At 39.2% G+C, this 15307-nt stretch overlaps 1 protein-coding gene and 1 pseudogene across 1 annotated transcript in view; both read left to right on the top strand.

Moving 5' to 3' along the window:
- Positions 1-15307, top strand: part of TTN (titin) — a 322156-nt gene that overhangs the window by 167126 nt on the left and 139723 nt on the right. The window contains exons 145-153 of the mRNA XM_066621689.1: positions 7641-7715; positions 8338-8412; positions 9373-9450; positions 9652-9753; positions 10066-10149; positions 10378-10452; positions 10693-10761; positions 11464-11535; positions 13733-13810. Coding sequence (XP_066477786.1) covers positions 7641-7715; positions 8338-8412; positions 9373-9450; positions 9652-9753; positions 10066-10149; positions 10378-10452; positions 10693-10761; positions 11464-11535; positions 13733-13810 — 708 coding nt within the window. The remainder of the gene's footprint in view (positions 1-7640; positions 7716-8337; positions 8413-9372; positions 9451-9651; positions 9754-10065; positions 10150-10377; positions 10453-10692; positions 10762-11463; positions 11536-13732; positions 13811-15307) is intronic.
- Positions 7883-8002, top strand: LOC136638118 (5S ribosomal RNA; annotated as a pseudogene).

Here is a 15307-nt window from a genome sequence, read left to right as displayed (position 1 = left end):
TCTTGTGCTTTATGTTTTCTTCTTTAATAATTATAAAATAACGTTCTTCCACATTTTTCAAATAAATGAATCATTAAAAAGACGTACTGTGTCTTTAAAGTGCCTGAAGTGCCTAAGAAAGTTGTCGCTGAAGATAAAAAGCCTACAGCTGTTGAAAAAAGAAAGGAGCCTTCGCCGCCTAAAGGTAGAGTCAATACTGAGGGAAAAGCAATATTATTATTAGCTATATAAAGCTTAGCAAGAAAAGGTAGTTCACAAAGCCGTTTACATAGCAAAATAAATCAAAAAATGGTTCCCTGTCCCCAAAGGGCTCACAGTCTAAAAAGAGATGCAGGAGATACAACAGCAACCGAAATCTGCCTCTTTACCTAGTTAACAGGGCAAAATATTACATATTACTATCCTTAGTACAATCCTTATATTATCAAATTGTCAGGGTTAGAAATAATATTCTAAACAAGATCTTTTATCAGTGTGCATATTATTGTAGAGGTGTGTCTTTTTACAAATAACTTTGAAGACACCTGATGTTTAAAGTGCCTTCTATTCCCAGGACCGCTGTTCCTGAAAATAAAAGAGCTCTCTCTGCCCATGATTTAGAGCAGTGGTTCTCAAACATTTTAGCACTGGGACCCACTTTTTAGAATGACAATCTGCTTAGGGCCCTTTGGAAGTGATGTCATGGCCGGAAGTGACATAATCAAACAGGAAATTTTTTTTAACAATTCTATGCTGCGATCCTATTCACTTTACCCAGGAGTAAGCTCCATTGACTATCATTGTTAAAAGTATCTGCACGGTATCCTGTTAAAGGTACAGATCTGTAACGTTTTCCCAAATGCAGTCACATACCATGGTAGCATCAAGTCTAATTCAAAATAAAATATTGAAATGAATGGGACCCATCTGAAATTGGCTTGTGACCCACCTGGTGGGTCTCAATCCACAATTTAAGAAACACTGATTTAGAGGAACCTGCAACATGCAATTATTGAAAAGACAAGAACAAAAAAAATGCACCTGCCCCTACGCTGGGTTGTAACACTAAAAATTATGATCAGTGTAGTAGAACCACAGCTAAGAAATAATGGCATGGAAAAACCCATAAACGCTTTAAAGCTGTAGAAACCTGCAGTTTCAGTTTATAAAATTATTTGCTTTTCAGTTCCGTGTGGTGGATTTGGCTCCTCCCCCCACTCTTTTTATCTTCATAACAACCCACATTCAAATCTCTAACCACTACACCACATTGTGCCTTGGTTTATTGATTGATCAAGTACTCTAAAATATTGGAAGATGTTCTATTAATTGATGATATTTGCTCTGCATAAAGGAAAGAGGCATACAAAGCAGAAGCTTGGCTACATTTTCTTCTTGTTTCAAGATAGGAAACTCTTGAAATGTAATTCTCCTTCTCAATAATACTAGAAGTACTGAAAATGGAAGACTGAGGCTCCAATCCTGTAGAAACAAACCTAGGAGTAAGGCCGATTGAATACAATGGGGCTTACTTTTTTGTAGAAGTACATAGGATTGCACTATAAATTTCTGTAGTTAGTCTTTGTATAACTGACTTTTGTTTAAAGATTTTATAACTAAAACATCTAAGAGAAAACTAATATCTTTAAAGCTCCTGAAGTTCATGAGAGAATGGTCTTGGATGAAAAAGTTCCTCATATTATTCCCAGAAAAAAGGAAGCTCCTCCTGTGGAAGGTACATCACATCACATCAGTATTTTATTGAATTTACAAAAAATAATTTTAGAAAATTGGTCGGTTTCATACTTTAGTTTGCACTCAATATAGTGAGAGGACATTTTCAAGTTGTCTGATAGGTAGAATTTATTCTACAAGTTGTGCTTTGGGTGTTTTTAATAAAAATTTTCTTATTTTTCCAAATATTTGTCAATTCCTTTTGATTTAAGACAAAATGCACTGCAAAGGGGCAGCAGCTCATGTGATCCACTCTTAGGGACCTTCCGCCAGTGCACTAGCCCTTGCTCATTATCTTATTAACCTTCCGGCCTAAAGGAGTAGCACAGACTGGCTGAACAAACATAGGCATAAGGGGAAGAGGTTTGGTCTCTCAGTAAGCAGAGTGGAGAACTGGCTGTCTGTGTGTCAGGAAGAAATAAGCAATTCAGCCGCTGTGGCAGGAATCAGTACTTATGCTGTTATCCATTTAATTTTTAAAAGCCAAGAAAAACCACTCAGAAATCCAAGTGCAAATTATACAAGAATTGTGTTTTTAGTGTCTTTTTAGTTTCAGCATTTTCTGTTTTTTGTTTCATTTGTTCTTGTTTATCTTCACCATATGCTGCCTTCCTAACTTGCCTTTTGCAAGTCCAGTTCACCTTTCTTTCTAATGTACTAATATCTTTAAAGTGCTTGACTTGGAAGAGAAAGCTCCCCCGGAAGAAAAGGTCCCTGTTGGCATTCCCAAAAAACAGGAAGCCCCACCAGCTAAAGGTACATCACCTGTTTCACAAATTTCCAAAGCAACCAACTGCTTTGATACTGTGAAATTGTTTCAGCTCTTTGCTGGCATGTCCCCTTTCCTTTTTTGTCATTTGTATTTTATACTTGTGATTGTGCTCAAAAAGAAACTAATATCTTTAAAGTGCCTCCAATGACAAAGAGAGCTGTACCAGCCAAGAAGAAACCCACCCCTGTACCAACAGAGGAAGCACCACTTGTGGAAGGTAATCCATCAATAGCTGCAACTGGAATGAAATGGTGTATTCTTCATTCCCCTCTCCCCAGTGTCTTTTAGACTTGAATGTTGCACAATTTTGAAGACTTGTGTTGCACAAAGTAGGCATACTAATTGCCAAAAGTAATTGTGAATAGCTGAAGAATAACCAAGTATGATAGAGTCCATCTGTATTATCTGAGGTATCTCTCAACTGGACATGTGTAATGAGAAATGTTTCCCAGTACATTGCTCTCAGTTTAATGTGGAACTTGGAATTCAAAAACCTTATTCTCCCAGTGCCATAGAGAGAGAAAAAACATTTAGAATACTTTTTAAGCATAAAGCAATAATGCAGGACAGATTGGCCATAGGAAGAAAGTTCTGTGTTACCAATTGTAATTCTAGAGTGGAGGAAGCTGTTAGGTACCAACTTGTGTAGAAGATGAAAAATGTGTGTGTTGTCCTTTGTTTTGTCTTACTTAACCTCTTATTTAAAATTCTAAAAAAAAAAAAAAACTAATATCTTTAAAGCGCCTGAGGCTCGAGAGATTGTTCCTACACGGATTTCTAAAGGAGTGGAAACTGCAGCAGTGAAAGGTACATCAGTTCTTCAATGAAAGTGATTAGAAGTGAACATTTCCAAACATTCAAGCAAGCCAGTGTCACAGCAAATTATCTCAGATTTCTGAATGTCATGTACTAACATCATAAATGGGTTTTTGTTTTTTTTTTGTCTCTGTGTTTGTATTTTACATATTCAAATTTCCTGAAACAAACTAATATCTTTAAAGTGCCTGCAATACCAAAGAAAGTCATCACTGAGGAACAAGTGTTCATTCCAGCATCTAGGAAAGAAGCTGCAGCCTTTGAAGGTACATACACCATTAATACTAAGGAAATAATCTTCTGATCACTTATCAATACCCTATGTTACCAAGCCAAATTTTTTAGGTATATTAGGGCCAAACTAGATGTGTGCCTAAAAGCTTAGAAGTCCTGATTAGGTTTTATTTATAAAAAGTACAGGGATGGCTTGAAATGCAGCAAAACCTCAGCAGAGAAATAGGAGGCTTGAGTACTTTGCCACCAGTGGTTGTGCCATGGAGAAACCAGTGGTTGGAAGCCATGGAGAAAAATGTGAGGATAAAGTAATGACATTTTTCAAGTTTTCAACAACTTTCAGAGTATAGTTGATGGATACAATTGACTACAAACTCAAAGCCATGGAAGATGTACTTAGATTTTTTTAAATTAGTTCAGCCCAGTTGGCTTCAGAGGGACAAAATTATATACTCCACTGAAGCCTGCTTCTGAAGCCAAATTTATTAAAATAATAAAAAAGACTGGGCTCTTAGTCTTTAGAGAATAGTCTTTGCCCTATGATTTTCTAAGTCTGATTTTGTATGTCTCAAAGAACATACAAGCAGAACATACATGGCAGAAGCACATGAGGAAATACTTTTAGAAGAAATAGAAGTTATAGCACCAGCCAGCATTCCCAGGAAGCAAGATGTTCCTTCAACCAAAGGTATTTTATCTTTGCAAGGAGCAAACAAACTTGTTGTAAAGCAAAAGCTCAAGAAAATGACAATCCTTCATTATTTAATTCTTGTTCAATTTGATGTGGCTATTTGCAATTTGTATTTCATACATTCTTATGGAGGAATTAATTTTATTTAAAGTGACCGAGGTGTCCAGAAAAGGAGTGGCAGAAGGGAAGATATCCGTTATGACACGTGAAAAAACAGATGTAGTTTCTGTACATAAAAAAGCAGAACGAGCTACTGTACCTAAAATAACACCGCCTCAGGTACCAGAAGAGGAGAGAGTTGTTTCTAAACACCCTAAACCAGAAGAACCTATTGCTATATCAAGAGAGCCTCAAGTGCCAGAAAAGAAAGCAGCCATTGCCAAGCCTAAGAAACCAGAACCCATTGTGGTGCCTGAATCTGAATTTGTAGAAGAGAAGATAGCTACTGCCAAAACCAGAAAACTGGAACCTGTTCTGAAGCTTGAAACAGTAGAGGTGAAAGGAAAGAAGGCAGCCATTGCTAAACCTCAAATTCCAGAGCCCATTGTGGTGCATAAAATAGTAGAGCCTCAAGTGCTGAAAGGAAAGACAGCTGTTGCCGAACCCAGACAACCGGAACCTGTTGTGTTGCCTGAAATGGTGGTGTCTGAATTCCTGGAAGAGAAGATTACTATCGCCAAGCCCAAGGAACTAGAACCAGCTGAGAAGTTTGAAACAGTAGAGGCACAAGTGGCAGAAAAGAAAGCAGGCATTGCTAAACCCAGAAAACCAAAAAGTATTGTGGTTCATGAAACAGAAGAACCTGAAGTGCTAGAAGAGAAGACAGCTACTGCAGAACTCAGTATGCTAGAATTGGTACTTGAAACAGTAGAAGCTGAAGTGCCAGAAAAGAAGGTCACCATTGCTAAAACCAGAAAATCTAAGCCTGTTGTGGTGCCTGAAAAAGACATGCCTGTTGTGCTAGAAGAGAAAATAGTTATTCCCAAACCCAAGAAGCCAGAACCCGTGGTGACTGAAACAGTAGAGGCCCAAGTGCAAGAAAAGAAGGTCACCATTGCTAAGCCCAAGAAACCAGAGCCTACTGCAATTCCTAAAGTAAAAGAGCCTGAAGAAGAGAAAATAGCTATTCCCAAACCCAAAAAGCCAGAACCTGTGGTGACTAAAACAATAGAGGCTGAAGTGCCAGAAAGGAAGGCAGCCATTGCTAAACCCAGAAAACCAAAACCTGTTGTGGTTCCTGAAACAGAAGAGCCTGATGAGCTAGAAGTGGAAATAGCTATTCCCAAACCCAAAAAGCCAGAACCTGTTGTGGCTATAACAGTAGAGGCCCAAGTGCCAGAAAAGAAGGTTGCCGCTGCTAAACCTAAGAAACCAGAGCCTACTGTGATGCCTAAAGCAATTGAACCTGAAGTACTAGAAGAGAAGGTAGCTATTCCCAAACCCAAGAAACCAAAACCTGCTGAAAAACTTGAAATAGCAGAGGCTCAAGTGTCAGAAAAAAAGGCTGCCGCCGCAAAGCCTAAGAAACCAGAGCCTGTTCCTATACCTGGAACTGTGGAGCCTGAAGAGTTAGAAGAGGAGGTTATCGTTGCTAAACCTGAAAGGCCAGAATCTTATACTGTACCTGAAACCGTAGAGCCTCTGCCATTAAAAGGTACATAACTTCTTGAGCTTCTTGCGGGGAGGGAACACTCTTAAGAAATGTTTGTCTTGTTCTGCTTGGGGGAAAAATACTTCCTTTGTGTAGAATCTACTTTTGTATTTGTACGGACTCTGTGTCTTGTGATACTGTATATCCTTGTGAGTGTGTCAAAATAATGTCAAGTATTAACATCAAGTCATGTTTCACAAGTCTGTCTTCTTGATGTTATTATCTTTATCATTCTCTTCTTTAGTTCATACAATTAACACAACCTAATATCTTTTAAGCTTCGGATATACCCAAGAAACCTCTCCTAGAAGAGTAAGTAACTAACTGTTCACGTGCCTAAACAAGCAGAAACTCTGGTGGATACTGAATGAAAAGAGCAAAAAGTCTGTTTTTGTTTCTCTAATCAGCACTTCAAATCATAAAAACATTCTGTGCTGTTTATCACCAAAATGTAAATCCGATTTACAAATTTCTTCAGGTCTAGAGACATCTGCATATTTCCCTTTATTAAGAAATGTAGCATAACGCATTATAAATCACAAGTTCAGACACCAAGATGAAAAAGAGAAGTTAGTATTTAAGTAAACATTAATAGAAACCTTAGCTTAAATGTGTGGCCTGTTACTTGAAAGATAGATTTGCTTCTTGGGCAGGGTAGTATCGTATTCAGTGACAAATGAGCTCATGACAGTCATTCATGCTTCAACTATAGTGTGTTCAGGTAAGATGCAGTGTAACCAGGAGATTCTTGATTCATATTGAACATATGTCTACCTGATTTTGCTACCAATATTTCTAACGCCATGTCATGTCCTTGTGTTGTTTTCTGTTTGCTTGGAAACACGTTTGTTATCTTTTTCTCTTCTTCTTAACTGTGTTATGAACCTTTTGAAATTCTTCAAAGTAAAATGTACTAATATCTTTTAAGTTCCCGAGATGCCCAAGGAAGCTGTGCCAGAAGAGAAAATAACCGTCGCAGTGCCTAAAAAACCGGAACCGCCACCTGCTAAAGGTACTCCACAATCTTGATGCCATTCTGGAGAATGATTACATTGTAGGGTTTTTCCTGTTAATGATTCTGCATTCTTTTTTTTTTCCCTTCTAAAAATTCTGTGCTTGTCATGTCGTTGTTCTGTTTTCTGTTTGCTTGGAAACATGTTTGTTATCTTTTTCTCTTCTTCTTAACTGTGTTATGAACCCTTTGAAATTCTTCAAAGTAAAACTTACTAATATCTTTTAAGTTCCCGAGATGCCCAAGAAAGCTGTGCCAGAAGAGAAAATAACCGTCGCAGTGCCTAAAAAACCGGAACCGCCACCTGCTAAAGGTACTCCACAATCTTGACGCCATTCTGGAGAATGATTACATTGTAGGGTTTTTCCTGTTAATGATTCTGCATTCTTTTTTTTTTCCCCTTCTAAAAATCAGTTTCATTTCTTAACTGGAAATGTTGGAATAGGTATTGGTCTCAGTCCAAAGAGTTATGCACACTTGAGGCTGCAATCTTAAACACACCTTCCTGGGAGTAAGCCCCATTGAACACAGTGGAACTTACTTCCAGGTAGACATGCATAGGATTGTGCTCATTAATTGAATGGGACTTCAAAATCCACAAGTGTGCCCTGGACTATGGTCACTGTGTGCATGCATCTGCAAATACCACTAACCTTTCTGATATTCTTCTAAAGGTGCATCTTAATTCTAAACACTTACCTACCTGTTAACATTCTGAAATGTAACAGAAAGTGCTGCTGTTTCTTTAAAGTGCCCGAGGTACCCAAGAAAGTTGTCCCAGAAGAGAAGAAGCCAGCTGTTGTGCCAGAAGCTCGTCCAGCTAAAGGTATATCTCACTACAGATAAAACAGCTGGGTGGGCCAGGAGCATCATGGTGTCGCTCTTGTTTTACTGAATGATGTTACCAATTTTTTATTCGACAGTTATCATCTCCAAGCTTTATGATTTAGTATGTAAACACCAAATTTTCTTCAGCTTCACTGGTCTTTCTCTAGTATCAGTGATATTTACCCTGCAGATGCCCGATCTCATCTGAACTCGGAAGCTAGGCAGGGTCAGGCCTGGTTAGTACTTGGATGGGAGACCGCCTGGGAATACCGGGTGCTGTAGGCTTATATCATAGTCTTTCGAGACTGAAGGTTGCCAACCAGTGATATTTGTAAGTCAAAAAAGTAGCAGTTATTTTGCAAGACAGACAGATGAGGTGTTGTTTGGTCCATATCTTATTTGCTCCAAAGCCATTCTCACTGTATTTATGATAAATGTGAATTTAATAGGGATTGCCTCCTACTAAGTATGCTTGGAATTGCCCCTTCACTTTGGGTTATTGATTGTACTGTGTCTTCACTTTTGTTTTATGAAACATTGTGTGTGCCGCGCAACATTATTTTCGTCACAAACTAGACATTACCAAAAAGTAACCCAAAGTAATAATGTTCCTTTAACAGTGCCTGAAGTACCAAAGAAACCTGTTTCAGAAGAGAAACCTGTGCTTAAAAAACCAGAAGCTCCACCAGCTAAAGGTACATTCAATCCATTAATAACATGCACTCCTACGATTCTCATATTGTAATCTTTAATATCTACACTTTGGGTCAATCTCAGATTCTTTGTCATGATTTTTCACACAAAACCATAACAGCTGCAGTTAACATATTAATCAAGCTATGTATACAATGGACAACCTTTGTCCAGGCAAATTTGTTCTGCCCAATTCTCATTCCCCTGCAACAGTGGCGTTGCTTCGGGGGTGCAGCTCATGCCCAGTGACATGCGTGCGGGGGGGGGGGTGACACCACTACTAGCCAAAAAATTTTAAATCTTGGTATTTTGGAATAATACCATCATATTATATATCAATTGATATGTAATTTCATGCAGAATGCAATGAAACAAACCACATTGAAATATCTCTGTTCTATCAAATGTTATGACAAAAAAACCCCAGCCTATTGCATGAGAGGAGGTCCCTCATAGGGGGTGATGCACTGGCCTCCTGCACTGGGTGACACAAACCCTAGTGACGCCAGTGCCCTGCAACACTCTATGGCCGCAATCCTAACCAACTTTCCAGCACTGACATAAGGGCAATGCAACTCTGAGGCAATGCAACTCCTCAATTGCCTTACCTTGAGGAGGCCTCCATGACTGCCCCCCCCCACAGCCCCCCCACAGCTATGCCAGTGCTGGAAAGTTGGTTAGGATTGCGCCCCATGTCGCATAGCATCCTGTTCTTAAGGGTCCCCCAACTCTCAGGAGCAGCACTGGTGGTTGAATCTGGGTGCTGCAATGGGGAGGAGAGGTGGAGAAATTACCTTTCTCAAGCTTCGTTCCTTCTGTTTGTTTGGCTCCAGCCTAATTTCCAGTATTTAGGCATAACTGATGCTGGCTTATACTCATCTGATTCTTTTCTGTGTTAGTGTCACCATATACACATATTTGTAAATGCTTAGAACTTAGCTCTAATGTAGGCTGTTTTTTAGTGCCTGAGGTACCAAAGAAACCTGTTCCTGAAGAAAAGGCTCCAGTTGCTGTGCCAAAGAAGCCGGAACCTGCTAAAGGTGTGTCTCATTTTCTAAATAAAACAAGCAGTAAATTTCAGAAGCCAAGTTACCATATTGCATGTCCACAGTACTTAAATACGTTTATGAATTATGTATGATTAAAATGTGACTGATTTTCATACTGGCATTTGCAGTTGCTTTTTGTCTGTGTTTTCAAGCTACTCATAGTAAAAAAAAAAAAACATTAATATTTTAAAGTGCCTGAAGAGCCAAAGAAAGTTATTCCAGAAAAGAAAATAGCAGCTGAGGTGCCTAAGAAACCAGAAGCTCCACCTAAAGCTCCAGAAGCTCCACCTAAAGGTACATTTCACTAATAACGTAATAGCTTATAATGCTGTTTGGATTCACAGTTAACCCAACTTTCTTGAGGGAGGGACAGTGAAGTACCGATTTGTGTCTGTGTGTTTTACTATGTGGTATGTAAAGGAAGAAGGGAGAGCCTCACCTCTGGCGTTCTAACCATGCCACAGTTCAGTTGGTTCTCTTCAGAAAAGTAAATTCGTTGAAAGAGAAAGTCATGTTTTGTCCATATTTATAATGTTTCTGTGTTCTTAATGTTTTATACACACACTTAAAATGTATACTATTTTTTTTAAAATCCTCTTTTTAAAGTTCCTGAGGTACCCAAGAAAGTAGTGCCTGAAGAGAAAGTACATGTTCCTGAACTCAAAAAGCCAGAGCCACCACCTGCTAAAGGTATTACTCATAAAGAAAACTATAAAGACCTACTGATTTGTTAACATAGCCCTAATTCGTCTTCTCTTCACTTAACTAGATATTTACAGTACATATATAATACCCTCTTCTTTCTTTGAGACTACTATTCACAGATGCTAGTCCCCCTCCCCCAACTTGCTTGTTCTTTTTAATACTTGACATACATCTTTGAGACCCAAGATTTAAAACAGTTTACTATCTTTGAAGTTCCTGAAGTGCCAAAGAAAATCACTCCAGAAGAAAAAGTACCTGTGAAAAAGCCAGAACCTCCAGCTCCCAAAGGTATATGTCAGCAAATGGGAAAATGTGTGTTGTTGTCTTGCATGTTTAATTCTTTAGAAGTCTACCACTTCCTAAGATCTGCTTGTATCATTTTTGTGAAATGTGCTGTTAACAGGTCATGTCCAAGTCACATTGGTTGAGTTTCTTGTATAAATGTGTCTTTTCCTTTATTGTTTTTTTTAATGTTTTGCTTGTATCATCTGTACTCATAAAGTTAAAACTGACCAATGTATTTTAAAGTGCCAGAAGTTCCCAAGAAAGTAGTTCCAGAAAAGAAACCACCTGAACCGGAAGCACCACCTCCTAAAGGTATGTGTCGTCATTGCTCTGAACACATAAAAGCACCCTTTCTTATTCTGATGAACACATACTTTGTCGTGTTTGCTTTCTCCTGCGACATGCAAAATGACATCTCCTTCAGAAGACTTTCAGCCTTTAAAAAAAAAAAATCTTACACTCTCTTACATGGGCCTGAATGTATATGAATGTCAATTCATGAGGGGAAGGGCCAGCTGCCATGATACCGCTCAACTCTCTCTCCTTGTGTGGTCTAAACCCTGATTTGAGTTGTCTGCACAGACCGTGTCTCTCTCCAGTCAGATGTGTAGCTTTATGCAATCAGATAGGCAGCTAAGATTAAATTTGTAGAAAAATAAAATTGAAGGTTCTTATCATTATGGGGAAACTGAATCACTTTGCAACAGCTGAGCATCTACACTTTTCAACAATGCGACCATCAAGCATTTAGAGTGATGATTTAATGAAAGCACTGAGAAGTGGGATGAATTTGAAATGAAGAACATTAGAAAGATCAATATTTTTCCAGAAAAAATTAATCTGAAATGAAACATTTAATAATACAGAATATGGAATGAAATAAAAAGCATCAAACTGGAAAAAAACACACTTCAATATTCTTGTTAGTGTCATTGAACTTGTGTTTTGTGCTTATTGTTTTCAAATTTTTTATCTTAATAATCACAATTTCAAAACCAACTAATATCTTTTAAGTGCCTGAAGTGCCCAAGAAAATTATTCCGGAAGAAAAAGTACCTAAGAAACCAGAACCTCCCCCGGCTAAAGGTATTTATCAACACTGAAATAATTCCAAATTCAAAAACTTTGGGTGCATTTGTGCTCATATAAAAATCAGTGTTAAAGCTCCCATAGATTTTAACAGAATTCCAACATTTGCTCCCATAGACTTATCATCTGTTACTTTGTCTTTGTCATTGATGTTGTACTGGTATATTTGTTGGGCATGATCCCACCAAAGTTAAGTTCTTTTAAGTCCCACTGATCTAAATGGGACAGTTGAATGTGCTTAAATCTCACCCAGCAAAATCACTGAGACTGACATGCTTGATTTGGCTTAATTGTGCCCAGATTGTGAAGGGATATGATCCAAGGGATATCAAAAAGTCCTATTCGTATTTAGAGTTTTCCTGATAACATTGGTAAAAGACCACTAAGACATAGAAAACAAAAAAACCAAGAAATACCTGCACAGTGACCCACTAGCCACATGTTGAGGCCTGCTAGATGGTTTGGGATGTTCTTTTTTGAAATCTATAACAGACAGTGAAAGTCAAATATTTGTAAGTACCTGATGGACTGTGATATATGGCTAGAAGGACACATTATCTTGGTGGATCACAAACCCTGCAGCTCTGATCTAAGATTTAAATTTTTTGAATTGGGCAGCCCAATCCTACCTAATTGCCCACATGCCAGAGCAGAGGGCATCACTGCATTCCATGGGGGAATTTCAGCCACAGGTGGCCTCCTTCAGTGAAGGTGGATCAGGCCTAGGAAGAGGACAGGATTCAGTGGGCATTGCTGCCACGAAACTAGCCCCCATCCCAGGCATGTTCCGCCAACTTCTCAGTCCCTGCCACCTCCCCATTCAGCTCTTCTCCCCACTCCCTCCCACCTCCTGCACAACCTTACCTCAGGTAGTGCATGTCTCCAGTCCATTGCCATGCAGCCCCAGTTTCTCAATATTTGTGGTGGTGGCTAGACCATGCTCTCCAGCATTTCACAACAGCCAGAAAGCACTATACCACCAGAACAAGTGTTCTCGAGGCGTAACATCCCAATTTGTTCCCTTACCCGGTGGTAAGCCTCTATCGCTACGACAAGTCTATCCAGACCTCAGCCAGCGATTCTGTGGACCTGTGCAGGTGAATAACCTGGAAGGGGGGTAGTATATTGGAGATGCTGCTGCCACCAATACTGCCCCCCTCCAGCCCTTGTTCCACCCATCTCCTCCCTGTTCCACCCAATCCCCACTCCATTCCAGTCCTTCCCACAACCTGCCTTCCATGATGACTTACCAGTATCAGAGAGCACAATGAATCTACTGCTGGGCTGCCACTGCTGCTTGCAGTGTGCACGGCCTGGCTCCTCCCAATGTTTGGTTGTGCTTTTGAATGCCATAAAGCACTTTACACCTCCAGCATATGAGTGTCAGCAGTGTAAGGACACTGTAAGACTGAACTACCCGAGAATGATGAATAAATGAGGGGAGCACTTTGTGGCATGCAGAAGATATGACTACAAGGCAGGAAAGGTATATAGAGGATAAACAACGACAGTGTGAATCATTGATGACTATATAAAGGAAATACCAATCAAAACTTATTGCCAATGCCACCTTATAAGGGACCTAGTATTTGTAGGGAAGGGAAAGACTCAATTCATTGTTGACATTGAAGGCTTATAAAGGAATGAAATTTTCCTAGGATGGCCTTTTATATCTCTTGTTTATATATACATTTGCATAAATTGTTGTTTTAATGAAAGATAAAAGAGATGGGCTTAGACCAGTGGTTCTCAAACTTTTTAGATTTGCTCCCTAAGTTTTTGCAGGGGAGGGGTGAGGGCAGCAACTCGATTCCTCGTAAGTGGTCTACTTTCACTTTTTCTCAACATTCTAAGTATCAGGGAGCCCTGCGGAGAGTTGCGCAGGGTTCCCCGCTCCTCCCGCTGCTTGCTCTGGCCATCTGTAAGTACAAGCACCCCCCTCATCTCCCCTTAGCGACACAAGCCTGGGGATTGTGTCTCTGCCTCTCCCCTTTCCCCGCCCCTTAAAGGAACGGGAGAACCTTTACACAAACTGGTGGATCATGACCCACCAGTTTTAGAACCACTGGCTTAGACAAATCTTTAGCATTAGGTAATGTTTTAGACCTTCATGTTTTATGTTTGTAGGGTTTCGTTAATATTTTGTATACCTCACTGGTATTATTAAAAGTAAAAGAAACTAATATCTTTAAAGTTCCTGAGGTACCCAAGAAAGTCGTGCCTGAAGTGAAAGTTCCTACACCTAAAAAGGAAGAACCACCAGCTCCTAAAGGTATATATCACCTTTGATATAATCATAATGTAAAGTCAATCTTCCTCTTGATCAGTTAGCATCTTTTGATTGATTTTTTAGAGAATATGTCATGTATTGCTTTGAGTATTCTTTTTTGTATGTATAAGACAACTCCATTCTCGTAAGTCAATTAGCATTTATCCACTGAAGTCAATTGCAGTTATACATTATAAGGATGAAAACATGTATGGGCTCACTTATACACCATTATTTATATGTTTTCAATACCTGTGTTTTACCTTACATTATTCTTTCAAAATATAACAGTGAAAATGCAATATATATTTAAAGTGCCTATGGCGCTCAAAAAGGTTATCAGTGAAGAGGATCAACTCCTGCACTTTAAAAGCCAGGACCTAAAAAACCAGAATCTCCTTATGTTAAAGGTACATATCAGGATCATAAATAACATGTTTTGTTTGTTTAGAAAATATGTGTCTGAACAGCTCTTGTCCTGTCTGTGCCCTGTCACTTTAAATTTCTTTTTGTAATCAATATTATGGGCACAATCCAGTACATTACAATGCTTAACTGTGCTTTACTGCATCGGAGTTCTCTGTGTGCTCTTTTATGAAAATATACTATTGCTGATTTTGTTTTACCTGTCAGTTGAGCTTCACTGTTTTTCTCCTCTTCATATTAGGTATCTTTAACCATTCTTAAAGTAAAACTAACATCTTTTAAGCCTTCAAAGTATTTCAGAAAGTTATGCCAATAAAAAAAGCAACTGTTGTTTTATCTAAAGTGCAAGAATGGTTTGCTGAGCCTGAAGAACCAGAACCAGAAGCCGTCTCTGAAGAACCAGAGCCCATCACTCTTCTTGAAGAACCAGAAGAGATTGTTCCACCTGAAGAACCTGAACCTGTTGCTATTCCAGAAGAGCCAGAAGTCATTGCTGTTCCTGAAGAACCAAAACCTGCTCTTGTGCCTAAAAAGCCAAAGCCTACCATTGTACCTAAAAAACCGGAACCTGTTGAGGTGCCTAAGAAACCCAAAATTGTCCCTAAAAAACCAGAGCCCGCAGCACCTCCCAAGAAACCAGAAGTTGTGTCTAAAAAACCCGAGCGCCCAGAACTTAAAGCAGCCTTCCATCGTGAAGAAGTAAAAGAAGAAGAACGAGAAGTGCAAACTGTTCTTGGGATTAGAGAACTAAAACAGGTTTCTGTTCATCAGGAAGTAAAGGTTCTAGCTGCATTTGAAGAACCTGAGAGTGTCTCAGTTTTTGAAATGCCAGAAGTTGAGTTTGAAGTCGCTGAGATTGTGGAAGCAGAAGTGATTGTTCCACCTGAAGAACCTGAACCTGTTGCTGTTCCAGAAGAACCAGAAGTCCCTGCTGTTCCTGAAGAACCGAAACCTACTATTGTACCTAAAAAGCCAAAACCTACTGCTGTACCTAAAAAACCAGAACCGGTTGCGGTGCCGAAAAAACCAGAACCTGTTGCAGTGCCTAAGAAACCTAAAATTGTCCCTAAAAAA

Source organism: Tiliqua scincoides, chromosome 1 (assembly GCF_035046505.1).
Source record: "Tiliqua scincoides isolate rTilSci1 chromosome 1, rTilSci1.hap2, whole genome shotgun sequence".
NCBI lineage: Eukaryota > Metazoa > Chordata > Lepidosauria > Squamata > Scincidae > Tiliqua > Tiliqua scincoides.
This window is presented reverse-complemented; position numbering and strand designations above follow the sequence as displayed.